Source organism: Miniopterus schreibersii, assembly GCF_964146895.1.
Source record: "Miniopterus schreibersii genome assembly, chromosome: 4".
NCBI classification, from domain to species: domain Eukaryota; kingdom Metazoa; phylum Chordata; class Mammalia; order Chiroptera; family Miniopteridae; genus Miniopterus; species Miniopterus schreibersii.
In genome coordinates, this window is record NC_138105.1 from 7,996,670 (window position 1) to 8,012,454 (window position 15,785).

Here is a 15,785-nt window from a genome sequence, read left to right on the forward strand (position 1 = left end):
TCTTGGGGAGGAGACCAGTGTCCTTGCTTTTCAAAGATGGACAGAAGCCCACCCAAAGGGTTGTGGGCACTAAGCACTAGCTCAGACTGCTGTGTAACAGGAGTTCAGTGAACACGATTTTACACCTTTCTTTCCAAAAGAATAATTTAGTTAGTTAGCAAAGCATGTTACTTTGGTGACAGGAACATAAACAGGCTCCACTTGGTATTGCTACTTTATTACTTTTAAGGTACAAATAACACTGGACTGATTTTTATGTATGTATTTTAATGTCTAGGATGAATCATGGCATATACTGCTCTTGCTTTCGTTATTAATGTTCACTCATTCATTTGACAAGCATGGGAATGCCTGCTACCTATCATGCCCTGGTCAACAGGAGGTTCTGCCAGTAACCCAGGTGGAGGAGGGAGAGGTTGGGACATCAGGGGCACCAGAACAACAGGACCAGGACCGAGAGAATTAGCCAAAGGACTAACTGTGAGGCGAGTGAGAAAGAGAATCAAGGTTTTTGGCCAAGAAACTGGAAGAGTGGGGTTAGAATTTGGTTTCAGGGAAAGGTCTTGACTAGGAATTATCCGAGTTCTTATTTACAGCTACGAGGATGGAATCACTGAGGGAGCTGCTTCTCAAACATCAGTGTGCCTGAGGATCACTGGAGAGCTTGCAAGAGCACAAATCCCAGCCCCTAGAGATCTGGATTCAGTAGGTCTGGGTGCAGCTGAGAACACAGATCACTAACAGCTCCCAGCTAATGCTGAGGGGCTGTCCTGGGTACTCTAGCGGAAGCTCTAACAGCTGTTGTACCCTTTCAGTTCTCTTCCTTTTCTCCCTTTGTCATAAAATAACATATCACCAATGGGGTGTCCCTTCACCCTGGTTTCTGGAACAAGGGCACAGAACAAACTGCAGCTGCTGCAGCCTACAGGCAATTTAGGCGACAATAAATCTCTGTAGTTGTAAGCAGAGTTGGGGATTGTTTGTTATGCAGAGTAACCTAATGAAAGCTGACTGATACAGTTCCTAGCATAGTTCTCCACTTGGGTGGAGAAGAGTTAAGTTATAGCTCTAATCATATATTAAACAATTTTAGTTTTTAATATGCAAAATATAATATACTTTGTACTTTCACACTCCACAGGGATCTTACTCTTATTGAAAAAGGTCCTTAAGTTATTTAAAATTGCATGTTTATATAGGATACACTCTTACTACTACTGATTCATTGAACGTTAATAAATACTGCCAATATATGGCAATATAAACATCAGTAGATACTGAAAGTTCATAGAATATCAAAGAAAACTCTACATGAGCCGCTTTTCTCATGGAGAGCCCAGTGTGCCATAACCCTGTGCCCCAAACACACATACAAGAAAGGACGCCTTCTCTATGTGGTCGGCACTGTGCTTCCATCGTAAGAGACAGGGTAGATGCCAACCCACTGGGGAGTGTCTGGGAACAATGAGAGCAGAGTGGCCCTTTGTGAGGGAGACTGAGAAGTGAGAAGGGCACTTACTGGGCTGGGCACAGAGTCAGGATCCAGCTTCCTCTGGGGCGGGGGTGGACCAGTCATCTGCGCAGGCCCTCCGGGGAAGCCTCCTGGGTACCCGAGCTGCGCACCAGGCATCTGGGGGCCATAGTTGGCTGTTCGGAAAAATTTTTACAAATGACTATAACCCAAATCCTAGATGTGGGGCTCATGGATAATGTCATGCTGTTCAGTCAAGCATGTTGCGTTTTTCATCCTTCACATGGGCAGGGAGCTACACCTGACCATTCCATCCCTTTCTTTGTAGTTGTCACACTATTTAAAAAGTTCCCTTCCTTAAAAGTGAATGGCAGGTGCCCAGTAACAGGAGAAAAGCTGATTTCCCAGTAAGGGCAGCCCCAGGTAACCCAGACCTTGCTCTGAGCCCTTTACACCTTACCCTGCTGTGGTGGGTATCCGGTGCCCAGGGTCTGTCCTGGAAGAGGCGGAGGCTGCAGCTGGGGATTAGGAGGCAAGGGTGGTACACCAGGGCCGTTTAGTGCAGTGGGAGGTGGTGGGAGAATCTGAGACCCAGGCTGCAAAATAGATGGCTGTGGAGGGCGTGGAGGACCCTGGCACGAAGGTGCAGACAGGGAGCCTGGGGACCCCTGGCCGGGAGGAGCCATGCCCGAACCTGTGTGAGAAAGAAGAACAGTCACCCAAACACTGCATTTCTCCTCTGACTTCTGCCAAGGACACGATGGGGACACTTTCCTGACATGAAGCCAGGAAGCACCCTTACAAATGACACTTTCTTCTCTGATACAAGGTGAAACCTTTACTCAGAAAGTGATACAGATGCTATTTGGGGCATTTTATACTGGAAAATTTTAAAAAGGTAAAGACAACATTAATAATTTTAGTGAGGAAATTAGTAGGATAAATTTTAACTCAACTGTATTAACTTTATATTGATATATGCCATTAATTAAGGAATCGTATCTGGTACAAAATCTAGACAGTCATATAAAAGAAAATGTTATTATGTAACAGGCATTATTAAGGTAACCTATATGGTTGATAAGTTATTTGCACCCTGTGATTTTCTTGATCAAGTGGATTCAGAACTAGGTAGAAGTGACCAGGGAGAACAGATGGGCCACTAACACGTTTTCCAATCATATTGGAAAGAGCTGTAAAGCCAGATTATTTTTTCCTTTATCTGATTATGTGAAATTGAGTTGCTTCATTAGAGACTTATACCCATTTTGGAATCAGTAAGAGATAGGAATATTCTGAGGGGTTTTTTTTACTGGTAATTCTAAAAAGCTAACGCTAAGTAATGGAAACATTCTTCATGAGATAAATGGCGGACTGTGCTGTTATTACAGAGGAAAGTCCTCGGGCCCCCAGAACACCCAGTATTTCTGTTGAGGACACTGTTTTCTCTCCAGTTACTGTCCTTGCTGCCTCGCAGCATCTGAGCGCCAATTCTTCCTAAGACCTAAATGCAAAATCAAAATGCTCTGTGAAACAAATATTCTATTTCTTATTTTAGGGCCCCAATACATAACACAAGGTTAAAACTACCCTCATGTTTCTTAAAATAATTTTGCTGTTCTAATGTTTGTGACATCAGTATTTTTTGTTTTCTATTGTTCTAGTATTAAAAAAAAGTAAGGTATTCTGAGGGCCCTTCAATTACCTTGAAATACATGGCAGCATGGTCAGGGAAAAAATAATTCTAGCCATACACTATACAGATAAATAATATAAGAATGTCCCAAACACTACTTGGGTATGCTGTGCCAGAGTTATGTCTCTTGAAAAGGAAGAACCCTTTCTTATTCACAGTGCTCCTAACGGACAAAGAGCCCTCCTAGTGACAAGGTTACCATAGCTGCTGATGTGCATGGTGTTGAGCTGGCTGCCCAGCTGGGAGATGGATGAAGTGGACGCAGGACTTGGATATGATGACTGTGTAGCGGGTGAATATGGGGCATAGGAGGGTGCCCCACTGTTGACAGGTGGAGGACCTGGAAATCTAAGAGAGAAAGAGGGATGTTAAGCAAGATCGTAGCGTTTCATATACACATGGCATACAACAAACATCAATAACTTGTAAAATTAAATGAGCCCATCTAGAGGGCATCAGGGAACTGACATATTTATGCTGAGTCTTTCATGTTCTTGAGGTGAGCTCAAAGTGAATCGTGTAGCAACATCCTCGTGACCACAGAGGCTTAGGTTGAACATGAGGCTTCCCTGACCTTTTCATGTTTCACCCATTTCCAGTCTTTCATTCACAGTTCAAGTTGAAGAATGGTGGAAGAGAAGGGGCAAAGTCTATGGGTGCTTGGCTGGGAACCACAGGTAGAGCAGATTCCTAAATGAAACTGTCACGAGTGGCTGGCCTGGGCCAGTAGGGACTGAAGCTACGGAGGAAAATGTCTCCACCAGTGGAAATGGCACTGACGGCCACTGCCACGCATGGAACCCTGCCTGGGCACTGCGTGCTGCACAAGTCTTCTCATGTTCACCAACACTGACACTGTTACATGGGTGATGAGGAAAGAGAGGCATGAGGTAAAGTTCCTGGCCCACAAGTCACTGCCTGAGCTAGGATAGCAAGCATGTCCCGACTTTAGAGCCAGGCATGTGCTGAGCTCACAGCCATACACGGGTCTGTTTGATGGCAGAGTCCATGGTTCCCTGATTCCCAAGGAACCTAATTCAGGTAAAGAAATGGACAGAACCTAAAAGGTCATTCCTATCCTGGCTAACACCAGTGACCCAAGCCTTCTCTTAACTTCAAAGCAACTATTTGATTTTTGCGTTTCTTCTGTAAAAATAAATATATATATCTGAGCCCTAGCCGGTTTGGCTCAGTGGTTAGAGCGTCAGCCCATGGACTGAAGGGTTTTGGGTTCGATTCTGGCCAAGGGCACGTACCTTGGTTGCAGGCGCAACCCCCACCCGGTAGGGCGAGTGCTTGAGGCAACCAATAGATGTGTCTCTCTCACACTGATCTTTCTCCTTCTTTCTCTTCCTCTTTCTCTCTCCCCCCTTCCACTGTCTCTGAAAAGCAATGGAAAAAATATTCTCGGGTGGGGATAAAAAACAAACATCTGAGATGCTTGGCTATTCATGACAATAAATTTTTGCAGATCTTCTCCCTGCTCCTCTGGAGGGAGAATTCTATTTCCCCATGTTGCACATGAGGAAAATGAGGCCTAGAGGCCCAGGAGTGCCACCAGCATCACATGGAATTAATGCTTCAACCAGAAGAGGTTTTGGGTCTCAGCCTTTCTGCTCCCCACTCAGGGCCCCACCAGGGGCAGCAGGACAGGACCCAGGTCTGCCCTTTGACTTCTGATCCTTACTGAAACCACAGTCACACTCATCCTATTTCCTGTATTTACCTTCACCTGCCTCTCACAGCTACCACTTCAATGGCAAAGGTTATCGGGACAAACAAGAGTCAGGAAATGTCAACCACACAGTGCCCTATAAGAGGATTAACGCTGTGATTCTAAAACTCCAGCAAGTTTTCCCACTAGCAGGGACTAAAGGTTCCTTGACCAGGTGACTAAATGGACTCACCATCAACAAGGTCCAGATTCACACAGGTCCTCCTCCCCCCAACCTTGCAGCCTAACCAACCTCAGAAAGAAAGCTGAGAAATAGCAGCCTCTGGGTAAGCCTTGGAGAAATTCAAACATAAACCCACTCTACTGGGCACCAGCTTCTCACAGCAACACCTCACTGGATAACAAGTTTCCAGCAGAGGTGGCATGGGTCCCTTCCCAGGGGACAGTCCCAAGTGGGATGCAGGGCTGAGAGCATCCATACCTCTTAGACTTGGCATCACGAGGCTGCCTCCAAAGTGTTCTTCCTTAATTATAAACACAGGCCCAGATTTCCTTGCTGTGTTGTTTTCACTACCACCCTGCCTTTCAGGGGTCCCTCCCTGGACAGCAAATCCACTCTCAACCCTGCACTGCATCTGACTTAATTTTTAAATATTTATCAAGCACCTGCTCGTACTGTACTCAGTTCCATCAAGGAATCCAGAGACAAGGGAATTTAAAACTGTACTGGGGACTACTGGACATAGACATCTGTGGAATGAGAGATTGATACAGAACTCTAAAATAAGATGAATATAACCAAAGAGTAAAATGTCTGTACTGGCACAGAAATTTTTATATATTTCTAACTAGCATTGTTTTTTCCCCTCCTAACTTTTCTAAGTGCTTTGTATCCTAGGGCAAAAAGATGTAGATCCTTTCAAGAATGTGGCCAGATCAGGAGGTCAAACTTTTGACCAATAAACACACGAGTTTAGAAGGGACTTGTGAGACAATGCTAGTGCTCTATACAAATGAAGGCTGGAATCCATCTCACTCACCTTTGGGGAGGATGACCCTGGGCATGAGCTCCATTCTGGCCAAACTGATGGGACCCAGGAGGTGGGGGGCCCTGAGGCAACATGCCCCCGGGTGCAGCCCCCAAAGGCCCTGCTGGCTTCATCATACCTGCAAGGGAAGGGCATGGATTTAGATTCAGAAGAGGACAGCAGTACAGAGACAGGACACAAAGACATCAGGTGGGAAATGCAACTGGGAGGGGAGGGGGAAGAAATGGGTTAGGACTAGTTAGTTGTCTCTTAACCATCACAGGCCTATCAGTGCCCAGCTTGGGCACAATCATTTGACCACAGTAATGACAGAGAGAAGAAAAGAAAGAAATCATGTTCATACTAAACAGGAGCTAAAACAGAAGCAATAACCTCTGCATCTGGCAGAGGCACCCTGACAAGAACACAGGATCACACAAAGCTCCAACCACAATGGAAGGACATCAGAAAATCAATCTGGACATCAGAAAATGGACATCAGAAAATCAATCTGGAAAAAAACAGTACAAGACACAAAGCATCCTGACTCTAACTGGGGGGAAAAAAAAAAAAAAAAAAAGCTCTTGAGAATGCCTGTATGTGAGTTATAGCAGGAGAAAAGCAGAGGGAGGAGCCTGTGTTTCTCCAGCAAATACAAATCCAGAGCACAGCTTTTGGGTTAATCATTGTTCCAGGACCTAAACAACTGGGTGACAAACAGTTGAGGGACTGACTGCTCAGGTCCTCAGTCACTCACATGTGATGCTAGGTGCTCTGGGCCGGGACTGTGTTTCCATTTACAAGTAGTTCTTCTCAAATAGAGATCATTAACAGTTTCTCTTTAGACCTGTTTTCAGACATCTTTCTCTTTTCTTCTATGGAAATTGTGGCACGGGAGAAGAACCATGGGGCTTGCCAGCAGATGTGTGGACTGGGCAAGAAATTTGTCTTTGAGGACCAGTTTTCCCTCTTACACTAGAGTACAGGGGACCCCCCCCCCCATCCTAGCTTTTTAAAAGGACAAAAAGAAAAAGTACATGTCTTGTATTTGCTCTCCCCACTCCCATCCTGCTTGTTTTTGCTGCAGCCTGTTCGGCACATGTGGACAGGACCCTGTGCTCTGTGCTCTGGCACTGCCATTGGAGACCTCCTAGTGGCCACATGCCTGCATCTGACCTCATGATGGCATTTCACACTCAGCATCTTCTTTCTTCTTTTACCTCCCTCTAGAAAGTTTATTTTCCCAGACTTTGCAGTTGCCTAGGAAGGGTTTCTGATATTGTCATCACAGCACATTTGAGAGTGTGCTTTCAGATGCATGGGTAATCTAGAATGAAATATAGCCAGTGAGGGGGCAGTACTCTTGAATAATACACAAACTTTTACAAGTTTCTTCTCCTAAAACAGGATTCCTCAAACTTAATAAAAATTTTACATTAACTTTACAGTCACAGTTTTACTTAGCAATTTTTCATATACCTAGAACAAAACCAAAAATATGATTCTTACAACATTAAATTTTATATAAAGTTCTAAACCCCAAACCCAGCTCATGAGAACCTAAGGTTTGCAGTCACACACAGGCTTGAGTTCCTCCCCAGCATTTAACAGTTGTGACCCTGATAAGACACTTAAATACTTAAAACCTGGACTTGACCACTGCCATGGCAATACTGTCCCCTGTCTCTGAGGGCTGTTCTGAGAGCATCCAGAACAGTGCCTGGTATATAAAGGTAACCACCCAACAAATCCCAGGGTTCTCTCCCCCAGCCAGGTCCCCTCCCTCCTTTTTTCAAGGATTTATATTTCAATAACACACACACACCATAATTATATGCACACTTGTATTTTCACTTTAAAAACATTATTTGGGACAAAAGTAGAAAATTTACAACACTAAAATAGTAAATAATTACATGTACTACAAGAAACCAGAGATATTCTCATGTCTTCAAAAAGGAAAGAAGGAAACAGCAATTTCATCAACAACCCTCATACATGTGCCTGGAGAACTGGAAACTAGTTCGTGGAGTTACTCACACGTCTGGGTACTCCTGTGTGTGTGTACTATGCACATGGTAATAAACTTGTTTCTAAAAACAAAACCATAACCAAAAAACCCAGTTCTCTTATACTTCAGCAGAACTGTCACACCCCAATCTTACTAAAATGTTGCTTCCTTTTTATTTTAGAGATTGACTCCATGGCAGTGACTCGACTCATTCTTTTTTAGCATACACTCAGTGCCTGTGGGCAACGAGCTTGTAGAGAAGATGCCCACACAAACAGCCAGTCGCCATGGGAGTGTTCTCTCTCCTGTGCACACAGGCTGCCTAACTCTTCTGGGAACTAGGAGAAGTTCAGAGGAAGGACTGCTGAGGGCAATCTTGAAAGAGAAGCAGGAGTTTTCTTAATGTAGACAGGAGAGGGGATCCAGGCAGAAGCAGAGCTGGAGCAGAAGCGGGAGATAGCATGGCGTGACCAGGACTTGTTAGGCATCATGTAGACGTGAGAAGAGCCAGAGCAGAGGTTGTCCAGATTGGCTGGGGTCAGACTACAAAGTCCTGTGTGCTTTTGGACTTTATCCTCAGGGCAAAGGGAGGGCAGTATCAGTGTTATCTATAAAGACACAGTCTTCTAGCATTTAAAAGTGATCAGAGTTATAAGAGAAATCAGGTTCTTTATAGAGCAGTATGAGAATTTTAAAAGGAAAGGAAAATCAGACCATGCAAAAGAATCAAAGATACTTATGCCAAAAGGAAGTATCAAAATCATGAACTGGCCTTTCATACAGGGACAGATACCATAGACTGGCTCACTACCAATTCCAGTTCCTCTCTGGCTGGCCTTTCCATAACTCCCTTACAAACTAGGTTGCCATGTGTTCTAAATTCAGCAAAGCCACATAGCTCTGGGGGCTCTGGCCCACGCAGAGATGTGGTTCTGGGGAAGAGAGGCAGTGGCTGCTGTGGGAGCTCTGGCCCAGAGAGAGATGTGTTCTAGGGGAAAGAGGCAGTGGCTGCTGGGGGGCCCTGGCCCAGGCAGAGATGTGGTTCTGGGGGAGACAGGCAGTGACTGCTGATGGACTGGTCCCGCAGGGGTGCCAAGCCTGGTTCTCTGGCTCCTTCTAATATTCTCAAAGTTTCCTAATGCCGTTAACAAATCCCTTCTGTGACAGTGGTTTCTGTTATCAGCAAAGAAACCCAACCAAAATATCGCAGAAAAGCATGCCTTGGATTTGGCCCTGGATCTGACAAACTAAAGCCAAAATTAAAAACCATTACTGAAAAAAACGTGTATCTAGAATAAACAAAGATAAGCTCACCTGATATAGGCAGAAGCAGACTTGTAATGACTGCTGCTCCCAAGGCACTATACGGGGTGGTGTACCTTTCTTAGGCCTCACCAGCCCCAGCTCCAGCCCCAGCCTGGCCCACAGTTCTTGCCTCTTGGCTTCCAGACAAGCAGTCCTCAGCCAGGGGTGGTATTGTCCCTGAAGGGACATTTGGCAATGTCCAGGGATTTTGGTTGCCACAGCTGGGGGATAAGTGGAGGGCGAGCACTGGTGTCTGATGGGTAGATGCCATGGATGCTGCTAAATGTCCTACAATGCACAGCACAGCACAGCCTCCCACAGCAAAGAATTAGGGGCCCTGAGTTTCCAAAGTGCTGAGGATGAGAAAGCTGCTCCTGAAAGCAGTGCGACCAGCTGCTCCTCCTCCACCCCTTCTAAGGCAGAGTGTAACTCTTCCTGAAATATACACGGGACCTGACCCCCCTTCCCAGCTTAAAATGCTTTGGGCATGCACTGCCCTTAAAATAAACCCGAAATAAAGCCTTCAGCTGGCCCCATTTCCACTCCAGGCACCTCTCACTGCTCCACTCGACATCCCAGCCTGGCTGACCCTCCCGCAGGTCCTCTGACATGTCACCTCCCCACCCACAAGATGCCTCCCCACCTGTCCACCCACTGAATGCATGTCCCACTTGAAAGTGTACAGGACTGAGGTCAGGTGTGTTGTATTCATCACGACATCGTCACAGCATACTATTCACTCAGTAAGTCTGTTCCACTAGGTATGCAGAGCACTGGCATTACACAAGGCACAGAGAGAGGCACATAGAGAGGAACCACACCAAGAGTCGCACTGCCAGATCTACAGGGAAATATGCTTCTGGAAATCACAACCAGGCTGTCTGTGTCTGTCAGAAAACCAACAGCATCACCAAAAGACCAGAAAAGGCGGCCTGTGATGCCCAAAGATGAAGAGCTCTAAGGTCATTAAGCACAAAGAAATAAAGGCTAGGCTAAATCATTAAACAAAAATACCACAATTTACAGAAAGGTGTATGTACAGAGTCTGACAGTTTGGTAACCACCTAAAAGTTGAATCAGGAGAAAGAGTTAAAGCTGGAAGAATTTGACCCAACAGAGTCCATTTTTGTAATACTGGTAAACACAGAGTGTTTGGCTGATGAGTGCAGCAGCTTGTCACTCTCCTGCTCATTGAATGAACAGCTAATGACTGCTCTCTCTGAGCCAGGCTCATCTGTTACCACGCAGCACAGGAAATGGCAGAATAGCACAGGTGTCAGGAGAACATAGGAGTGGCAGAGGATTCATAAATAAGCTGGAGGAAGGATCCTGGGCAGAAATGCCTGCAGGCACCACGCCTGAACGATCTGAAGACGGGGCCTGAGGGCAGACCCTACTGGGGACAAGGTGGTAGCCTAGCCTGGCTTTCTGGTAGAATGGAGTGCAAGACAGGGCACATGTGCAAACCATCCTCCACACGACTAATAGCTTAGTGTTACTGGAGTGACAGGTATGGGAATGGGGCAGGTGAACTGAAAAAAAGAAAATGGGCAAACTAATGAAGGCCTAGGGAGCTTACAATCTAATCAGGGGCAATGGGAAGCCATAAAAGGTTTTAAGCCCAAGGAAGTCAGAATTGGATTTGGTATAAAATCACTGCAGCCCAGGACTTGATGATCTGGAGAAAGGCAGTACTGGAGAAGATGATAATTAAGAGGACATTTTAGTAATGGAATGGATGGCTGCACAGGAAGAGTGGCAGGACAGGAGGAAGCAGGTGGGAAAGATGTTGACAATTATCTAGAAGACTTTGGGAGACCAATTGGGTTGGAGAAGGTAAAGGGGAGAGATTTTTTTTTAATAGTGAAAGTTTCTAATTTGAAAGAATGAAAGACGCTGCCACTGAATGAGATATAGAATGCCAGAAAAAAAATGAGTTCTATAAAAAAAAAAAATCATGAATTGTTTTGGACATGAGTGTCATGTGCCTATGTCAACGGGTGGGCAACGGAAAGCATGGTGTGGAGTGCAGGAGAGACCTATGAGCTGAAAAAATAGATCTGAGAAACAGCTCTTCACATGGAATGACACAGTTTAGGGAAAAACCCACAGAGCAAAAGGAAAGAGGGTAAAGCTAGAACAAAGGAGAAACAGCAACACTTAATGGTCATGTAGAAGAAGTGTGGCTCCTTAGAAAGATATGTCCAGAAAGCCACCAGGAAATATAACAAAGGATAGTGTCATTGAAACCACAAGAGAAGAAGGTTCTGAACAAACAAAAGCAATAAGCAGTGTCAGATTCAAAAGTGGATAGAAGAGTGTCTACTGCATTCTGGAATCAGAGGCCACCGATGACCTGGTGGGAGAAGGGAACAGTGGATGAGGCCCAGGCTATGGAGTGGCGAGGACACTGAGCTACCAGGGACTGAGAGGCAAGGGTGGAGAGTTCCTGAGTGAGCACTTGTTTAAGAAGATGGCTGTGGAGAGAGGAAAGAAGGAGGGTAATGCCAAGTGTCACACTTAGGTGTGCACTGGAGTTTGCTGTTGTGCTCTTGAGGGCCCTGGGTACAAATCCTGGCTACATCACCAGGTCTGTGACCTTGGACAAGTCACAGTATACCAGACACTCAGTTTTCTTAGCTGCAACCAGGGATTTTGGTTGCCACAGCTGAGGGATGAGTGGAGGGTGAGCACTGGTGTCTGATGGGTAGATGCCATGGATGCTGCATAGCATTGAATGGACATTAAATAAGATAATGCATGTAAAGTTTTTAGGACCAGTTTTTGATACTTGGTGAACACTCAAAAAAGAGTAATTTATTTAACTATCATTATACATAAACCTGAGGGGTAATAAACCACTAGATAGAGAGAAACTTGAGCAAGATGGATTAACGGTTCCTAAAGGATCCAGAGACAAGACTATAAATGCTGTGGGGAGGATGGGTCTTGGACAAGACAAGGATGCCTCAACAGAGGTTTTTAAAAATTAGAGGTGGACTAATCATAAGGGTGGTTTTCCACAGGAAATTCAGTCTCAGGGCTCCTTTTGCAGCAAACTGTGTGTGGTTGCTACCATGGGCCTCCGTGCAGGGATCCTCGCCCCTCAGTGACTCCGCACTCAGTATCCTGCTATCATACCCAGCACAGCCTGGACCCAACATGTCTGAGTCAGACCTCGTGAGCCCCAGAGACATTCAGTGATATATACACAGCCCATTACCACCAAGGGTCCGAGTCAAACTCCTCAGCATTCTCTCAGAAGCCCCAAGAACTGTCTTACACAAATATTTCCAGGGAATTTGAGACCATCAGCCCTGAAAAAAGCTGTTGTTAGCCTCACTCCTGACTCTGAAGCCTGGTCTCTCAGGGCAAGCCCTTGATGAAGGGAGGTGGCTTCATAGTGTTAACTGCGACCAGAGCTACAGTAGTCCCACTCCATTACTCCTGTCCCCCCACTTTTGCCCCTAAAGCCAAGATTCCCTGCTGGGTATAACATTTCAAAGCAACCAATATTGTTCAGTAATAATTTCAAGGCAAGGCCATGTTTATCTTGCTATTATCATTGAGTAATCTTTAGTCTGCAAATCTAATGATATTTTCCCAATATAAAAACTAATTTTATAATATTATCCACTTTAGTATATATACATATATAGAGAGAGATATAAAAATTGCTTTTTATTGAGTGTTTACAATAACATCACACCACTGATTAAAAAAGCAAGTCTAAAATAAAACACTCAGGAAGCTTCTTTGTTAAACCTATGTTTAAAAACCAAACTCATTTATTCCATGCAATAACCAAACTGATGATGTAGGCTTCTTCCCGGAGAGCCTTCTCCAAGTGACCCTATAATCTCAAGCCACTGCATCATACAATGGCCATTGCACACTCCCAAAGCCACTCTTTTAGGAAATCGCATGCTTCTGAGCCTAAGAAGCCATCATATACAAGAAAGAACAATGCACTTTACCTGGTGGAGCGCCTGTGTGAGATGGGTCCCCATAGTGGCCATAATGCGGTGCAGAAAGGCCCATCCCAGACTGAGACTGAGAATAGGGGGGTGTCGCCACATAACCTTGTTGACTCATTATGAAAATATCATTCCAAGAGATAGTTCTACAAAAGAGCCCTGTAACAGAAGAGAAAATGATGTTAGCAAGAGGAGCTGAGTCACTTAATGCCATTGAAAAGGTAAGGTAAGCACTGTTAGCTGTTTCTGCTGGTTTGAGGAAAGGTACAATCATCAGGTACACGAGACATCTTCATATACACTATCTCATAGCATTATCCCATAAAAAGCTCTAGCCATTGCTCCACAACCCCAGGACCTCACTTCTATGGTCCTGGACAAATTCTCAGGCATGAAATCTGAACTGCCAACCACCTTCTCGTTGGAAGACTAAATTGTTTCAGAGTCTCCCATAGGTGTATCTGCTCTTTCTGTGCCTTTGGTTTCCGTGGCTCCGTTTCAGCACAGAGCACAACTGTGTGCCATTCAACTGACTGGCCAGCAGAACTGCCAGTGGTCTGCAATCAGATGTCTCATACCTTGTGTTGTGATAGTGCGATCCTAACTAGTAATTTTAATCAGGCAGTTAAGACAGGGAGAAATCAATAGTCCAAGGAACACAGCATAAGATAAAGAAGTTGACAACGGACCGATGAGTCATAAGTGGACTAAGCCAGGTGGCAGCCGACAACCTTTTGAGAGTTGTCAGTGGTTTCTCAGGCAAAGATGACAGACTTTCTTTCTAATTTAACTGTCACACCTCTAGGAACATATACACATGTATTTCAGGAACTAAGAAAAAAGTGCAATTTCCTATGTGTTTAGGCAGGCACACACTCACACACACACACACACAACAGGCCCACCCTGATTCTACTCAGAAACCAACGTCAACTTGTTAAAATTTTCCAGGTTTCACAAAATAAGAGGCATTTCACAGAATTGAGTATTCTTAAAAAATTTTAAGACAGAAAAAGCTATGGATGCTGGCAAGAGAAGCGGGGTTTGCTGGAGCCAGTCGTGACTTAGCTGTGTGTCCTGGAAGAAGCTGAAGGCCCTCTCTGGCCCCAGCTCGCTCCTACCAAGGACGCCTCTACAGCCTCCCCGGCACAAACGCCGGCTCCGCGGGTTCTTGCCCCGTAGAAAACACTCTTCCTTCCGTTTTTTATGACACCTTGTGAAGTAGAAGATGGGGGATACCTGCTGTGACCCCAACTACATCTTCCTTTGGCTCCGTTTTCACGCTGTAAGTTTCTATAGAAGGACGGGACCGTCCTGCGGGCGGCCGGGAGGCGGGGGCAGAGGCCCGGCCCGGCTCCGACGGCCCCCCCGCCGCGCGGCCAGACGTGGCAGCCGGCTCCGCCGACCGGCCGCGCACCAGCGGGGCGTCCGCGCCCCCTCGGGCGCCCGCGCTGAGGGACAGGAGGCGTCCCGCCGCCGCGCCGCTCCCGCAGGAATCGCCTCCTCACGCGCCAGCCGCCACGTCAAACTTCCTCACGCCCGAGCGGAGCGCCTGAGTCAGCGCGGCGGCCGCGGGGCGCCACCTGGCCGGCGCGGGGGGGCCTCGCGACCTGCGCGCCGGGTCGGCGACCCCGACGGCGCGGCCCAGCGGCCCCTCAGCCCCACCGCGCTTGGGCTGCACGGACCCGCCCCGCCAGCGCCCCGAGCCCGGCCCGCAGACGTTCCCACCGCGAGCATCCCGGCGCCCTCCTCCGAGAGGGCACCCGGAGCGCGGGCAGCGCCGGGGGGTCCGCGCGGACCCCAGCAGCCGCTCGGCACCCGGGCTCGGGGTGGGGCGGGAAGCGCCCGCGCCCACGGCAGCCCGGTCCCCACGGCGAGGCAGGGCCGGGAGCAGAGCCGGAGGTCCCGCCCGCGCCCCAGGCCGCCCCGCGCCCACTCCAGCGGCGCCCCCTCCCCGCGCGGGGGGCGTCCCGCCCGGACCTGTTCCCGCAGCCGCCTGGCCCGCGCCTGCTGCCGCGCCTTCCCGGGCGGGTTCCTCACAGGCTCGCGGCGCGCGGACTTCAGCCCGGCCGGCAACTGCCACGTCAAAACTCCCGGCCGCGCTCCCGGCGCCGGCAGCCTCCGGGGCCGCGCTCCTCCCGCGCACGCGCTCCGACGCCGGGGGGGCGGGGCAGGGGCGGGGCCGAGCCGGGCGGGGCGGGGCCGGGGCGGGGCCGGCCTCCCGCGGGGTCTGCGCCCGCCCGCCGTCCTCCCGGTTCCATTTTCGCCTTCCCTGCCGTTAGTTTCCGTCCCGCGGGCCGGAGCTCTTGAAGCCCGCTGCTAAGCCGGGCGAGCACTGCCGCCGGAGTCCGCAGGCAGGAGGGGTGGGTTTGGGCGCGTTCACCCTCGCCGCCGGCTGCGGCACCCTTCACGCGCGCCTGGACCGGAGCCGGGGCGGCGCGGGTGGGCGCCCGGTGGGAAGGCACCGGCCTGCGGACCCGGCTCGCTCGCTCCGCGCGTCACTGGAGAGCTGTGACGGGGCCGCGCCGCCGCTCCGGGCAGGCACAGTCCCCGGCCTCCAGGTCGCCGCTCCCGCGAGCCCGGCACGGGCACTGGACCCGAGGCCGCCCGCCGGGCTCTGCA

The 15,785-nt window shown here is 48.2% G+C and overlaps 1 protein-coding gene across 1 annotated transcript in view; it reads right to left on the reverse strand.

Annotated features, from left to right (window-relative positions):
* The window catches only part of SEC24D (SEC24 homolog D, COPII coat complex component), a 66,704-nt gene extending 51,408 nt beyond the window's left edge, over positions 1 to 15,296 (reverse strand). Inside the window, exons 1-6 of the mRNA XM_081137529.1 lie at positions 15,144 to 15,296; positions 13,164 to 13,322; positions 5,883 to 6,009; positions 3,367 to 3,515; positions 1,932 to 2,165; positions 1,520 to 1,647 (exon numbers count right to left, since the gene is read on the reverse strand). Of these exons, the coding sequence (XP_080993655.1) occupies positions 1,520 to 1,647; positions 1,932 to 2,165; positions 3,367 to 3,515; positions 5,883 to 6,009; positions 13,164 to 13,281 (756 nt within the window). The 5' untranslated portion in view covers positions 13,282 to 13,322; positions 15,144 to 15,296. The remainder of the gene's footprint in view (positions 1 to 1,519; positions 1,648 to 1,931; positions 2,166 to 3,366; positions 3,516 to 5,882; positions 6,010 to 13,163; positions 13,323 to 15,143) is intronic.
* Between the last annotated feature and the right edge of the window lie 489 nt (positions 15,297 to 15,785).